Source organism: Mobula birostris, chromosome 10 (genome assembly GCF_030028105.1).
Source record: "Mobula birostris isolate sMobBir1 chromosome 10, sMobBir1.hap1, whole genome shotgun sequence".
Classification (NCBI taxonomy): Eukaryota; Metazoa; Chordata; class Chondrichthyes; order Myliobatiformes; family Myliobatidae; genus Mobula; species Mobula birostris.
In genome coordinates this window covers 3,716,170-3,733,047 of record NC_092379.1, presented here as the reverse complement: position 1 = coordinate 3,733,047, position 16,878 = coordinate 3,716,170, and the positions used below count along the sequence as shown (strand labels likewise).

The 16,878-nt window shown below is 43.7% G+C and overlaps 1 protein-coding gene and 1 long non-coding RNA gene across 2 annotated transcripts in view; one reads left to right on the top strand and one right to left on the bottom strand.

Annotated features, from left to right (window-relative positions):
- Window positions 1–16,878, bottom strand: part of meiosin (meiosis initiator) — a 107,727-nt gene that overhangs the window by 82,849 nt on the left and 8,000 nt on the right. Inside the window, exon 4 of the mRNA XM_072271149.1 lies at window positions 9,787–9,877. Coding sequence (XP_072127250.1) covers window positions 9,787–9,877 — 91 coding nt within the window. The remainder of the gene's footprint in view (window positions 1–9,786; window positions 9,878–16,878) is intronic.
- LOC140204426 (uncharacterized) overlaps window positions 10,560–16,878 on the top strand; it is a 30,831-nt gene continuing 24,512 nt past the window's right edge. Inside the window, exon 1 of the long non-coding RNA XR_011887606.1 lies at window positions 10,560–10,639. This is a non-coding gene — a long non-coding RNA (uncharacterized lncRNA). The remainder of the gene's footprint in view (window positions 10,640–16,878) is intronic.

The window sequence follows — 16,878 nt, the reverse complement described above, 5'->3', positions numbered from 1 at the left end:
GAATATTAAAATACTTGTTCTAAGGTAAGAAGGTTTAAGGAGAAAGGTAGGAGGTTCAGAAGTGATCTGAGGAGATGTTTTTACACACAGAGGTGGCTGGAGGTGGAATGGGCACCCTGAAGAGTTGGTGACAACAATTACTCTTACAACACTTGAGAAACAATTCGACAGGCACAGAAGGCCTTGGACCTAATGAGGGTAAATAGGAGTGGTGTAGATAAAGACACAATGGGTGGGCATAGTGGGTCAACAGACCTGCTTCTGTGTTGCACAACTCTATGACTCTGCGGATGAAATGCCCTCACATCATGAGAATATCAATAAAGAGACAGAGTTTCGCTTAACGTCTTGTTTGAAAGGTAGGACTTCCTAGCACCTCCAACTTTTTGAGCACTCAGTTATGTGGGCCGACTGCCAATTTCTCAGCATGGAACTTGAAGCCACGACCTTTAGACAAGAGAGGAGACAACTAGTGGAAGGGAAGTGGTGACTTCATGTAAGCTCAGTGGCCACTCTATTAGGTACACCTGCTCGTTAATGAAACACCCAGTGGAGGTTCTGAGAGAAAAAAATGTCTTGTTAGTGAGAGAGGTCAGAGAGGAATGGCCAGACTGGTTCAAGCTGACAGGAAGGCAACAGCAACTCGAATAGTCACGCGTTACAACAGTTGCATGCAGAAGAGTATCTCTGAATGCACAACACATCGAACTTTGAAGTGGATGGGCTACATCAGCAGAAGATCACAAACATACACTAATAAAGTGGCTACTGGGTGTACATACACAGTATTCAGCTGTAGTCCAACTAATATTGTACCAGTAGCTCAATGCTTTTATAGTCTATATCCCAGGGTATGTAGGCTGGCCCCCCAAATGTCTTTATCAGCACTTAGCAATTCTTTAGTGTCATAGATAACATAGAGCGCATGAACAGCCCCTTTGGGTCACAATATCTGTGCCTACCCTGATGGCAAATCAATCCGCTTGCAAACACTTCAATGTTCTTCCACTCCCTGCATGTTCCTGTGTCTTTCCAAATGTCTCTTAAACTCCACTATTGTGTCCGTTTCCACTACCAAACCTGGGAGTCCATTACAGGCATCCATCGTGGAAATCATTATCTTGATCACTCCAGTGATCTGCACTCCAGTCCAAACCCCATTGGTTAATTTTATCATTTATTTTTAAAGGTACCTCCTGCACCTAATAAAGTGGGCATGAGTGTATTTAAAAGCTAAATACAGTCACTTTAGATAAATAAGTAACCAAGGTAGCAGTAAGACAGAAGTTAGAACTGGAAACACTGATTAAGCACAACATTTGATAAAGGGGGAAGACACAATTTGGGTGGAGATCAGCCCAATACAAACGGAAACCGACAACAGGACGTCCATCTATTTCCTAACTAAAGACAAATTCATTAAGTTCCTATTTATGTTTAATCTGATCAGCTGTGGGCAAATAAGCAGAAACAAAGAAGTCATAAGAAAGTGTGGTAATATCTTTGCATCCTCATATTTGGCAACAGGGTGGAATTTTGACAAGTCTAAACTCAGTCCTATTTTGCTTTTAACCGTCATTCTAACTCAGTCATAACACAGCCAGAACAAGAGGTTCTGCAGATGCTGGAAATGTTGAGCAACACACACACACACACACACACACACACACACACACACACACACACACACACACACACACACACACACACACACACACACACACAAAATGCTGAAGGAACTCAGCAGGTTAGGTAGCATCACCTGATGGCACGAACACTGATGTCTTCAACATCTGGTAATTTCTCCATCTCTCATTCTCTCTTTTTTCATTCCTCATTCAAGTTATTCTCTCAATTCTTTCTCACCTGCCTGTCATTCCCTCCTTCTTCCCATTGTTCCTCTTCTCTTCTTTCATACTTCTTCTTCAGCCCTTAACCTCTTCCACCTATCACCTCCCAGTTTCTGACCAGCCCCCCCTCCCCAAAACATACTCACCATTCCCCTCACCTGGTCACCCACCAGCTTGTCCTCCTCTCCTGACCTTCTTATTCTGGCTTCTTCCCCCTTCCTTTCTAGTCTTGATGAAGGGTCTCGGTCCAAAACGTCAACTGTTGTTTCCCTCCATAGCTGCTGTCTGACTTGCTGAGGTCTCCCAGGAGATGTAGAGCAAATGTTTTTCTTAACATTCCACTGCCCAGAAAAGCAGCATAACATTTGATGACATTTCTTAGTGTTATCACTGAGTGAATTGCAACTCAGCATCAAAGTAGTACACCAATCTCAATCAAATTGCCTATGTTCATTCATTATCTCCCATGTTGTATGACACTGGCAATCAGTTGCTTCAAGCATAGCTATACCCACTCATGAGGAAGCTTTCAGGAGAAAACCCTGAGGAAAATATGAAGCTGGAGTCTCTCGTTAAGTTCAATGTTGACTGGTGACGCCTGCAATGCCACTGGTGGCAAAATGTATTGGTATCTGCTGTTCCTTTGAATTTATCAGCTGCGTGGAGAGGGGAGCCAGTTCTCCATATTGTGCTGGCCCGGTTTACGTGTCGGCTTGTGAATCATGTAGACAGCTGGGACACAACATCTACGGTCGATCCCGACCAATCCTGATAAGTTAGGCATGTGGGCCGATGATTAACAACCAGATTTCAATCAAAATAAATGCGAGATATTACGCTGCAGTAGGACCTGTACAGTGAACGGTTGGGCCCCTGGGAAGTGTTATGGAGCAGCGTGCCTAGGAGCGCAAGTGCATAGTTCGCTAAAAGCAGCATCACAGATAGACAAGGTAATGACATCTGGGTCTGACATGCTGGTCTTCATCAGTCAGGGCACTGCATACGCTGCAGTTACATCAAAGGTAAGTGAGGCAGCACTTGGAGAATGTGCACAATTTTGGTTGTCCTGCAATAGGAAAGATGTTACTAAGGAATAAAAACTGTAGAAAAGACTTACCAGGATATTGCCTGGACCTGGGCGGGGGGGGGGGGGTGCCTGAATTACATGGAGGGGTTGCGTAGCCTAGGATCTTAATCCCTGGAATGTAGGAGATTGAGAGGTGACCTGATAGAAGTATACAAGATCATGAGAAGTGTAGATAGGATGAAAGCACATAGCGTTTTTTTTGCAGGGAGAGGTTGCTAAAAGAAAGAGGGCATAGTTTGAGACTGGGGTGGTGAAAAATTCAAGAGAGACAGATATCAGGAGCAGCTTCTTCACATAGAGGATGGTGTGTATTTGGAACGAACTGCCAGAAATAGTGATTGAGGTGAGCAGAGATCTGGATTGACATCTAAGACTTTGACAAACCTCTATGTTAGTGTAGTTGAGAGTATATCATCTGGCTGCATTACAGCCTGATATGGAAACACCAATGCCTTTGAATGGAAAACCCTACAAAAAGTAGTGGATACAGCCCCGTCCATCAGGGGTAAAGCCCTCCCCACCATTGAGCACGTCTACATGAAAACTGTCACAGGAAAGCAGCATCCATCATCAGGAACTCCCACCACACAGGACATACTCTCCTGTCGCTGTTGCCATCAGGAAGAAGATACTAGAGCCTCAGGACCTACGCCACTAGATTCAGGAACAGTTACTACCCCTCAACCATCAGGCTCTTGAACCAAAGGTGATAACTTCACTCAACCTCACTTGCCCCATCATTGAAATGTCCCCATAATCAATGGACTCACTTTCAAGGACTCTTCACCTCACGTACAATATATATAGGCATCCGTTAGTCTCATGAGACAATGGATTTGCGCCTCAGATTGTTTCCAAGGTGCAGGCCTGGGCAAGGTTGTATGGAAGACCAGCAGTTGCCCATGCTGCAAATCTCCCCTCTCCATGCCACCGATGTTGTCCAAGGGAAGGGCATTAGGACCCACTCAGCTTGGCACCGGTGTCGTTGCAGAGCAATGTGTAGTCAAGTGCCTTGCTCAAGGACACAATATGCTGCCTCAGCCAGGCTCGAACTAGCGACCTTCAGATCACTAGACGAACGCCTTAACCACTTGGCCACGCGCCAACACAATATGTATTTCTTATTAAGTTTAAGGGAAACATCAGGGGAAACTTCTTCACTCAGAGGGCTGCGAGAGTGTGGAACGAGCTGCCAGCATAAGTGGTGCACACGAGTTCAATTTCAAGATTTAAGAGAAGTTTGGATAGGTATATGGATGGTAGGGGTATGGAGGGTTATGGTTCCAGTGCAGGTCAATGGGTGTAGGCAGCTTACATGGTTTTGGCATGGACTAGATGGGCCTGTTTCTGTGCTGTACTTCTCTATAATTCTATGTATCAGTATTATTATTTCTTCTTTTTGTATTTGCACAGTTTGTTGTCTTCTGCACTCTGGTTGAATGCCAAGTTGGAGAGTCCTTCATTAATTCTGTTATGGTTAGTATTCTATAGATTTATTGAGTATGCCCACAAGAAGATGAATCTCAGGGTTGTACACGGTGGCATTTATGTACCTTGATAATAAATTTGCTTTGAACTTTGAACATTAGCAACATTCAAAGGCCATCTAGCAAAGTCCATGGATGGACAAAGATTAGAAGGCAATGGGTAAACACAGGAAGATGGGCAACACAATCATGATAGATGTTAGACTGAAGGGCCTGTTAATGTGCTGTATGAATCTATAACTCTAAGAGGACACAAAGATTAAAAGATTGCGTCTAACTAATGCCATCTAAGCATTATCCTCTAACTACTTGTGGTTTACTGGGACTGCTGACGTGGCTAGTCGCATTGCAGATTCACAGCCATTAAATGAGTAATAATGTCTGTACATGTGATCTCAGTACAAGGCACACAATGTACAGAAATACTATGTTTATGTACTTGTTAAGAAAATTATAAAGAATATGCATGTGCTAATTGCTGAATGTGCTTTCATTCTTTGCTTACTGATGGGTAAGAAGTTTGTGGAACAGTATTGTGTTAGTTTTGATTGAACAGCGAAATTAGGCTGAAATGGTATGAGTGAGATCCCAAAGTGGTTATTTTTGCTGGGTATCCCCTAAATTCTACATTTTATCAGTACCCTTCCTGCAGACACAATTCTCCATTTTTGGTATGACCACTTTATTCTGTATGTCTTGTACCTAATAAAGTGGACATTGAGTGCATGTTTGAGGTCTTCTGCTGCTGTAGCCCATCCACTTCATGGTTCATTCAGAGATGTTATTCCGCACATCACTGTTGTAACTCATGGTTACTTAAGTTACCGTCATCTTCCTGTTAGCTTGAATCACTCTGGTCATCCTCCTCTGACCTCTCTCATTAAGAGTGATGAATCTCTGGAATTCGTTGCCACAGGTGCCCGTGGAGGCCAAGTCATTGGGTATACTTAAGGCGGAGGTTGATAGATTCTTGCTTAGTCAGGGCATATAGGGATACAGGGAGAAGGCAGAAGACTGGGGCTGAGAGGGAAAATGGATCAGTCATGATGAAATGGCAGAGCAGACTCAATGGGCCAAATGGCCTAATTCCACCCCTGTATCAGGTGGTCATTAACAAAGTGTTTTCACCCACAGAACTGCAACTCATTGGAGTTCACACCATACTGTGTAAACTCTAGACACTGTTGGGTGTGAAAATCCCAGGAAATCAGCACTGTCTGAGATACATAAACCACCCTGTCTGGCACCAACAATCTCATTCCACAGTCGAAGTCACTTAAATCACATTTCTTCCCCATTCCAATGCTTGGTCTGAACAACAAATGAATCCCTTGACTACGTCCGTGTGGTTTTATGCATTGAGTTGCTGACATGATTGATTAAATATTTGTATTTGCATTTGGTATACCTAATAAAGTGGCCACTGAGTGTAACTCCAGATGATACTCAGCACACGTACAATGAGCCAAATGATACCATTTTATAACAATGAACATTCATAGAAAATGGTCAGACCATTAAACATTCTCGTTTCAACTCAATGAGGAACACTCAGACTAAGAGTGGTCCATCAGTCCTTCAGGTTTGGGGGTTCAGCTCAGGTCTGACAACCTTGACTGGTCAAACAAAAAAACAGCAATGAAGAATCCTTCTTTATCTTTGCGCAGCAGTATGGACAGACAAAGATGGAGGACCTTCATCGCTGTCCTAAACACCAGCGCCACCACGGGCAGTAAGTAAATTAAAAAATTACAATACAGAACAAAGTGTAAAAGCTACTGAAAGAGCGCAGTGCAGGTAATCGATAAAATGAAAGACCATACTGAGGTAGATCCTGAGGACAAGGGTCCATCTCGTCGTTCAATAATCTGATAAAAATGGAATGGAAGCCATCCTTGAGCCTGGTGGGGCATGCTTTCAGGCTCTTGTATCTTGTAACATCAGAACAGCAAGTTGCTGGTGTCCACTCTCGTTGTTGCAGAAGCGACCTCTCTCTCCCTTGTTGGAGAAAGAGAGAGTCTGTCTGGGATACCGAAGTGCTGGTTTGTGAACTCCGGATCAATGGACTCATTTGTGCTTCTGCTGCTGCTCACATGGTAGGGACGGGTGAGGGTGGGAGGGGGTGGGTTGGGGGTAGGGTCAGTGCTTCCGCTGAGATGGGGGTCTCAATGCCTTTTGCTGCCGCTTGAACGAAGGGAGGAAAAGGGGTCTTTGGGGCTTCAATGTTTCTGTCGTTCTATGGACTTCCTTTGTATTTGTGGATGTCCGTGAAGTGAATGAATTTCAGGTTGTATACTCTGATATTAAATGTACTTTGAACTTTGAATCTTTTGCCCTTTGGGAGGGGAAAGAAGAGAGGATGTCCAGGGTGCATAGGGTCTTTGATTACACTGGCTGCATTACTCTGGCAGTGGTAAGTGTAGACAGAGTCCATAGAGGGGAGGCAGGCTTCCGTGAAAGAAACTCTCTCCTCTGGTCACATTCACAGCAGATGCCATACCAAGCCAGACAGAATGCTTTCTATGGGGCATCGATAAAAACTGGTAAGAATCAACAGGGACAGACAAATTTCTTTAGCTTCCTGAGGAGGTCGAGGGGTTGTTAGAGGTAGTGGAGGAATGGTGGGCTGAGGAGAAACGAGTGTGATTAAGTGCCTCCTAACATCATTCTTGAACAGAGGTGAAGGCAAGTGCAGGTATTGGGAGTCTGCAACAAAAAAGAAACTGATTGCTAGAAGTACTCAGCATGACAGGCAGCATCCGTGGAGGCAACAGGGTCAGAAATGTTGATTTACAACTTTTGCCAAAAGATGTGGCTTGACCCGAAGAGTTCTTTTGGCATTCTGTTTTTTTGAATCATCCCCGAATGGCCTGGCTCTAATTCAAAGCTTTTGGTTCCCTCTTCCAGAAGATAGTTTAGCTCATATCTAATTTATAACTTGTTTTAGTCATCTCAAGCATGCTGATTATATCAACCTTCATCTTTTGTGCTCATGGAATCCAAGCGTAGATATGCAACCTATTCACATTATTTAGCCCTTTGAGAACATTACAGCACAGTGTTGAGTTCAACGCTGAGGGAGAGTGCAGAGCACACCAGGAGGCCAGCATGCAGGATACTCAACTGAACTTTATTAATAACCCTGCTTGTACAGTATGTGAACTCCTCCCATGTGAGAGCAGCTAGTGGCATAGGACTAACATTATTAACTAACACTCAGGCCCTTCAGCCCATGATGTCATACTGACCTTTTAATCTACTCTAAGATCAATCTAACCCTTTCCTCCTATATACTCCTCTATTTTTATCATTCATATTAATATTTAAGAGTTTCTCAAATGTCCCTTATGCATTTGCCTCTATCACCATCCCTGGCAGGGTGTTCAACATACCCATCACTCCCTGCACAAAAAACCTACCTCTGACATACCCCCCTATACTTTCCTCCAAATAACTTAAAGTTATGCCATCAGCCTCCAACCTGATGGCATGAACAGTGACTTCTCAAACTTCCGCTAATGCCCCACCTTCCCCTCATACCCCATCCGTTATTTATATACACACATTCTTTTTCTCTCTCTCCTTTTTCTCCGTCTGTCCCTCTCACTATACCCCTTGCCCATCCTCTGGGTCTTTCCCTCCCTCCCCTTTTTCCTTCTCCCTGGGCCTCCTGTCCAATGATCCTCTCGTATCCCTTTTGCCAATCACCTGTCCAGCTCTTGGCTCCATCCCTCCCCCTCCTGTCTTCTCCTATCATTTCGGATCTCCCCCTCCCCCTCCCACTTTCAAATCTCTTACTACTCTTCCTTCAGTTAGTCCTGGCGAAGGGTCTAGGCCTGAAACATCGACTGTACCTCTTCCTAGAGATGCTGCCTGGCCCGCTGCGTTCACCAGCAACTTTGATGTGTGATGCTTAAAGTTACGCCTCCTCATATTAGCCATTTCCACCCTGAGTAAAAGTCCCTGGCTGTCCACTCAATCTATGCCTCATCTTGTGCACTGCTATCATGTCACCTCTCATTCTTCTTTATTCCAAAGCCTGAGCTTGTTCAACGTATTCTCATAAGACATTAACTGTTATAATTCTGGTAAATCTGCATCTGTTTCAAAGCTAGCATTTCCTTCTAGGGGTATGGTGCCCGGAACTGAGCAGTTCCGACACAGTGCATACCTGAGCTTCATTCTACTTCCAAGTAACTTCACTTTATGTCAACAGTAATGAGCTCATTGAATTCTGTTTTGTACTTGTCCACACATTTCTTCCATGGTAAATTACAGAGAACTGAAAGTAATTTTCAATCTTAGCTCAGCTGAGGGAATGCATATTATGGAGAAAAAAAACCCTGAACAGCTTATGCAGAAGATGGGAAGATTGGCACCAGAGTGTGGCAACTCATTGCAAGCTGTCCTTTGCAGATCTGCCAGTTTCTTCTACTATAATTGCTCTATTCTTCCAAATCTAAATTCTATACCTTTAAAACATACATTTTATTCTGCATTCTGTTATTGTTTGTAGCTTGTAACAACTCAATGCACTGTCATAATAAATTGATCTGTATGGATGATATGCAAGACAAGTTTTTCACTGTAAACAACAGGAATTCTGCAGATGCTGGAAATTCAAGCAACACACATCAAAGTTGCTAGTGAACGCAGCAGGCCAGGCAGCATCTCTAGGAAGTGGTACAGTCAACGTTTCAGGCTGAGACCCTTCGTCAGGACTAACTGAAGGAAGAGTTAGTAAGAGATTTGAAAGTGGGAGATTTGAAAGAAGAGTTTTTCACTGTACTGTGATATATTAAGTCAGAGCCCTACAGCACAGAAACAGGCCCTTTGCCCATCTAGTCCACGCTGAACCATTCATCTGCCTGATTCCATCGAACTGCACCTGGAACAATGCCCTCCATACCCCTCCCATCCTCGTACTTATCTAAATTTCTCTGAATTGCTGAAATTAAACCTTCACCCACCTCCAGCAGCTTGCCCCACACTCTCACTGGCCCACTGAGTGAAGGCATTCCCCTTCAGGTTCCCCTTAAATATTTCAACTTTCATCCTTAACCTTTGACCTCCAGTCTCACCAACCTCAATGGGAAAAATGTGACAATAATAAGCGATTTACCAATTTAGTTTATTAGGATGAGGGAGGAGGTTAGTTTCTGCTTGCAACAACACACACAAGATGCTGGAAGAACTCAGTGGGTCAGGCCGCACCTACAGAAGGAGGCAAACCGTTGACATTTCGGGTCAGACCTTCCACTGGGACTGGAAAAGAAGGGGTCATAGGTCAGAATAAAGAGCTGGGAGGCAAAGGGTTGAAGGAGAGGAATCTGAGGAGCATGTTGGTGGAAGGTTCTCGTACCTTTGTGAGATGCTTCTCCTGTTTCTGTACAGGCAAGGGCAGAATGGCAGCCAGCTCCCGCAGTGAATCCACATTGCTGCGATACTGCTCCCTGGGAAGAGAGCACATAAATGTGTTGCTGAGAGGACGTCTGATTAGCTGCTAGAAGTAAACTGGATGGGCGGTTAAACAGAAAAAGTATCAGAAAGCAAGATGACGAAAGCAGAGATGGAGAAAATAATAATGTAGGGAGAGAAGGGAGACAAAAAGAAAGTGAACACCGTAAGTGAGTGAAAAGTCACAGGAAAAAGGCAGATATGGAGAAAGGGTGAGAGGGAGAGGGAAGAGGGGAGAGGGAAGAGGAGAGAGGGAGAAGGAGAGGGAGAGAGGGAGAAGAAAGCAAAAGGATGTCCATTTGGAACAGAGATGAGGAGGAATTTCTTTAGCTACAGGGTGGTGAAATTTGTGGAATCCATTCAGACAGATGGCAGTGGAGGTCAAGTCATTGGGAATATTTGTAGCAGAGGTTGTTAGAAAATATAGAATAGCAGATTGCAGGCACACCTTTAGTCTACTCTGTGATTAATCTAACCCTTCCCTCCTATGTCTTATGGCCTGAAAGAAAATGCACCAATTTACTTCATCTTGTGTGTGACGGAAGGACTGACATAAGAAGGGCACACAGGAAACCCATGGGGCAGAGTAGTATACAGCAGCATAGCGGTTAGCACCATGCTACTACAGCTCAGCGCATCTTGGAGTTCAGAGTTCAATTCCGGCACCATTCTGTAAGGAGTCTCCGTGTGTTGCCCCTGTGGAATGTGGGTTTTCTCCAGGTGCTCCAGTTTCCTCCCACTGTTCAAAGACCTACCAGGTAGGTTAACTGTCATTATAACTTGTCTCGTGATTAGGCTAGGGTTAATCAGGGTTGTCAGGGGTGGCTAGGGCAGCGTGGCTCGAAGAGACAGAAGTGCCCAATCTGCACTGTATTAGGAGCTGCTGGTGAGAATCCATGCTGGGAGCATATACGAGAAATTCACAGGGTGCAACATTTATGGTAACTTGGGATGAAACTACATGTTGGCAAAAACTTTGACCTCCACTAAGGAGGGAAGGGTGCTTTAAAAAAAATCCAGTTTGAAAAAAACAAGTTCCATTCCATATTCCCAAAAATAAGCTCCATTGAAACGCTCTGTTAGTTCTTGTCACCCATTAGAGTAGATTCTCTCTGAGACCTCGGAGCACCATCTGCTGGCCTGCTGTGGCAATCATATTCCAATGTCAGGACATGCCCTCTTCTCATACATATATATGAGAAGATATATATATATACACATACATACACGCCTCAAAACATCAAATTTCACAACATACAGTACTGTGCAATACTCTTTTATATACATAGCTAGGGTGCCTAAGACTCTTGCACTGTAACGTATTTGTCAATGTGGAGCGGAGAGAGAGTTTATTAATCCAGCAGGAGCCAAGGATGTTGGCAATGGCAAGGGTGAAGCACCGCAGGGGATGTGGGACAGGCGGCAGAGAAGGAGTGCTGGGGGGAGGGGGGTGGTACAGGTGCAGACACACCCAGTCCTGAGATACCAGGGAAGGTAATTTGATTCCAAACAATTGGTCTATTGATCATTACAGAATGTCTCTCTGATGCTTCCCGCTCCCTCCCCTCTCCATTCGCCTTTTCCCAACCATGATTCCCCTCACCCTGCCCCCTTCCCACTCTCAGTCCATAATAGAGACGCACATCAGAAACAGGTTTATCATCACTCACATAAATGTCATGAAATTTGTTTTGTTTTGTGGTAGCAGTATAGTGCAACACATAAAATTACTACAGCACTGTGCAAAAGTCTTAGGCACACTAGCTATTTATAATGTGCCCAAGACTTTTGCACAGTATTATATGTCAGTAATCAATCTTGATTCTGGATTCTGCTATCAGAAATGAACACAATTTACATTTATAGAGCGAGTACAACATCATGAAAAATATACTAAATGATCCCAAACTGGTCTATACTAGCTTTATCTTATTTCAACCTTTTTACATATCCTTTTGTTTATTTCTAACCTTTCACATTCTCCAATTTCCTTGTGCAAGGAAGTTCTCTGTGTCATAAGATTTACCAGTGATAGTTTCACATTAATAGATCCCTACGTTTTGACTCTTCCAGAATTTGAAATGCCTCCCAGTACTAAAACTGTTCCTTTGAAATAGGTGCTGCAGTGATTGAGAAAAACAATTCCATTTCATGAAACATGCCTCTGAACTTATTATCACAACAAATTGCTGCGTAAATTTGGACATTATGTCCAATGAAGCAAATTTACCAACAATATGAAATATCCAGACTCTGCAGTGGAATGAACCTTATCACATGGTAAATTCTATTTCCCAACCCAGGTATGAGGACAGTCCAACAGTCAATGTGAAACATGTTCATGGCTGGGATTGAGATTCATTTATTCATCAAAACATACAGTGTTGTCTGGGGGCAGCCCGTACATTTCCCCACACATTCCAGCACCAACATACAGTATTGTGCAAAAGTCTTGGGCACATATATATAACTAGTGTGCCTAATACTTTTGTACAGCACTGTAGTAATTTTATGTATTGCACTGTACTGCTGCTGCAAAAAAAATTTCATGACAGATGTGAGTGATGATAAACCTGATTCTGATCTGGGTCTCTATTGTGGACCACGAGTGAGAAGGGGGCAGGGAGAGGGGAATCATGGTTGGAAAAAGGGGGAGAGGGAAGGCAACAGAAAGCACCAGACAGACATTCTGTAATGATCAATAAACCAGTTGTTTGGAATCAAATGACCTTGCCTGGTGTCTCAGGGCTGGGTGTGTTTGCATTTGTGCCAACCCCCACCCCGGCACCCCTGTGCCACCTGTCGCACACTCCTCCTGCGGTGCGCCACCCTTGCCATTCCCAAAATCCTTTGCTCTAGCCAGATTTACAAACTTGGTCTCCACTCCACGTTGATAAATGCAGCACTGTGCCAGGAGTCTTAGGCGCGCTAGCCAAATATTTGTGCCTATTACTTTTACACAGTGCCGTAGCATGCTCACAAATGTTCAGCCGAACAATACAAGTAACAAAACAAACGCCTTACTTCCCTCCCATCCACCCACCCATGCACACATAGAGTCCTCTAACCCCAGGATCAGCTACTTTCAGACTTGCAGACTTCAGCTATCAGGCCTTGACCCCAGGATTTCCAATTGACCTCCAGGCTTCAGTCTCTGGACTCACCGATGCCGAGACCTTGAACGTTAGTTCTTGAACTTCAGTCTTGCTAACTCGCGTACCTAGGAGGTCAACAGCTCTCATGCCTCCTGCCCGCACAGAGCACCATTCCCAGAACCTAGCGATGACTCACTGACTTGGGCGGGAGGGGCACCAGCCCTCGTCCTTGCTGGTCTGCCAGTCTGCCATCTGACTACAAATGTCCTTATTGCACATCCACATTGCTGGCCTTCAAACCCGGGCTGTGGACTGGTGGCACAGACTTCACCCTGCACATTCCTGTCTCTAAACCCTAACCTGATCCCTAACTCCCCTCTCTGTCCCCCAGTTTCAGGCAGTACGAATTGGGCCAGATAATTCACACCCAGCAAAGTGCCATCAACTGTGGCATGATAAATGACCAATTAGTCTATTTTATGCTGGTCAAAGGATATTGAGGGGAACAACTTTGTTCTTCATCTGGGTCATCTATGCAATATTTTACACCTACCAGAAAAGCAGAGGCAGTCTAATTCCTCCTCTGAAGCTCAGTACCTTGACTGTGCAGCTCTCTCTCAAAATGTCAAAGAGAATCTATCAACCCAGGATTACATGGTAAAATTTTGTAGAACCTGGACCTATGATAATGATTGTGACACCACAGACTGATAATATTCATTTATAATCTAAATTTATGATCATAAGATATCGAAACACAATTAGTCTATTTGGCTCACCCTGTCTGCTCTACCATTTCAACATGGCTGATCCAATTTCCCTCTCAGCCCCAGTCTCCTGCTTTCTCCCCATGCCTTCATACCCCGACTAATCAAGAATCTATCAACCTCTGCCTTAAATGTACCCAATGGCCTGATCTCCATAGCCACCTGTGGCAACGAATTCCACAGATTCACCACTCTCTGGCTAAAGAAATTCCTCCTCATCTCCATTCAAAAAGGGTGGCCCTTCTATTCTGAGACTATGCCTTCTGGTCTTAGATTCTCCCACCACAGGAAACATCCCCTCCATATCCATTCTATCAAGGCCCTTCACCATTCTATAGGTTTCAAGGAGGTCACTCCTCATTCTTCCGATTTCCAGTGAGCACAGACCCAGAGCCATCAAACGCTCTTCATATGACAAGCAATTCAATCCTGGAATCTTTTTTGTTTAGTTCCACATTGAATTATGGACCCTCCCCAGTTTACAATGCCCGAGTTATGTATAACCCATACATAGGACTGAGTGTTTGGGGATCAGTGGAATGATTTGCTTGAATTCATATAACTTAGGTTTACAATATTAATCTGGGCACACTATTTTAATGGACTCAACAACTGCAGCAGTTAAAGGTGAACCCGTCTTTCTACAAATACTTGCACACCCAGAAATACCATTTAGTGCTGACATCTCTGCATTCTAACAAAAGGCAGCAACAGCTTCCTAAATGACATCACTGCACAAATCAGCGAGATATCCACGGGACCCCTGTTGCCATAATGACCTGACATTGCAGTTTAAATGTGGTCTTTGTTCCACTACCTTTGTAAACACGTTTGTTTTAAAATTGGTACAATTTTGTTTTCCACTTGACTCACTTTCAAGGACTCTATAAATCATGTTCTCAGTACTATTTATTTATTGTTATTATTTTTTCTATTTGCATAGTTTGTCTTCTTTTGCACAATTGAATTTTTGTCATACATTTTGTGCCGTTGTGCCATTTTTCACTGATTCTATTGTATTTCTTTGTTCTACTGTGAATGCCTGCCAGAAAATGAATCGCAGGGTAATATACAGTGACATATACATACTTTGGTAATAAATATACATTAAACTTCGGTAAACAACTGACAACATCCTCTCCATGTCCACTCTACCCAGGCCTTTCCGTATCTGGTAGATTTCCATGAACTTCCCAGCCTCATTCTTTTGAACTCCATTGAGTACAGGTCCAGAGACATTAAGCACCCCTCATGCCGCAGGATTGCCTGATGCTGCAGTCCAGGTGAGAAGACACTGGAGGAGGTGTAGCGTGGCCTCCGTGCTTGGTTGGGAGCTGGGTACTGCCCTCCAGTGTTTGATTGGTGGAATGACAGGCTAGATTGCCGCAAACTGTACCATTAATTTGCTGGACATGTACTCAGGGAACTGAACTATATATGTGCTTTTTTTTTTGCATGACTATGTTTTTTTTTGGTCACTATTTTGAATATGCTGTGCATGTTTTGTCTTCGGATCATTTCCTGATCAGTATGTCTTCCGATTGCAAGAGAAGGAATTTGATGAATGCTTAGACACTAGCAATGTGCCAGAGGTCTATGAGTGGCAGAGAGCAGGAGTGAGTGACATTGTTATTACAAAGAAAAAATTGCTAGGCCAACTCAAAAGTTCTAAGGTGGATAAGAGACCTGGAACAGATGGACTACGTCCCAGAGTCCTAAGAGAAGTTGCTGAGGAGATAACAGATGCATTGGTCATGATCTTTCAAGAATCACTTGATTCTGGCATGTCCCGGAGGACTGGAAAATTGCAAGTGTTACTCCATTCTTTAAAAAGGGAGGAAAGCAAAGGAATAAGGATAAGACAAACGGAAATTATAGGCCAGTTAGCCTAACCTCAGTGGTTGGAAAGTGTTGGAGTCTATTATTAAGGATGAGGTTTCAGGGCACTTGGAAACTAATGACACAATAAGTCAAAGTCAGCATGGTTTCTGTAAAGGGAAATCTTGCCTGGCAAATCTTTTAAGAGTTTTTCGGGGAAGTAACAAGCTGCGTAGGCAAAAGAGCGGCAGTGGATGTCATTTACTTGGATTTTCAGAAGGCATTTGATAAGGTGCCACCATGATAAAAGGCGTTACAGGAAAGATACTGGCGTGGATAGAGGTATGGCTGACAGTTAGGAGGCGGCCAGTGGGAATCAAGAGGGCCTTTTTTGGTTGGCTGCCAGTGACTAGTGATGTTCCTCAAGGGTCAGTATTGGCAGTACTACTTTCCACATTGTTTCTCAATGATTTCGATAACAGAATTGATGGCTTTGTGGAAAAGTTTGCAGATAATACAAAGATAGGTGAAGGGGTAGATTGTGCTGAGAAAGCAATGCGATTGCAGCAGGACATAGATAAATTGGAAGAATGGGAAAAAAAGTGACAGATGGATTACAGTGTTGGGAAATGTATGATAATGGATGTTGGTAAAATGAACAATAGTGCAGACTGTTATCTAAATGGGGAAAAGATTCAAACATCAGAGGTGCAGACTCTCAGAAGGTTAATTTACAGGTTGAGTCTGAGGTAAAGAAGGAAAAAGCAATGCTGGCATTTATTTCAAGGGGATTAGAATATAAAAGCAAGGAGATAATGCTGAGCCTTTATAGGACACTAGTCAGACTGCACTTGAAGTATTGTCAACAGTTTTGGGCCCTGTATCTTAGAAAGGATTGGACAGAGTCCAGAGGAGGTTCTCGAGGGTTATTCCAGGAATTAAAGGGTTAACATACAAGGAGCGTTTGGCATCTTTGGGCATGTATTCACTTGAATTTAGAAGAATGCGGGGGAATCTCATTGAACCATACCGAATATTGAAAGTACTAGATGGGGTGGATGTGGAGAGGATGTTTCCTGTGGTGGGGGTACCCAGAACTAGATGGCATAGCCTCAAAATTGAGGGTCGACCTTTTAGAACAAGGGTAAGGAGGAATTTTTTTAGCCAGAGATTGGTAAATCTGAGGAATGTTCCGCCACAGACTGTGGTGGAGGCCAAATTCGTGGGTATATTTAAGGCAGAAGTTGATTGTTTCCTGATCGGTCAGGGCATCAAGGGATATGGTGAGAAGGCAGGTGTATGGGGTTAAGTGGGATC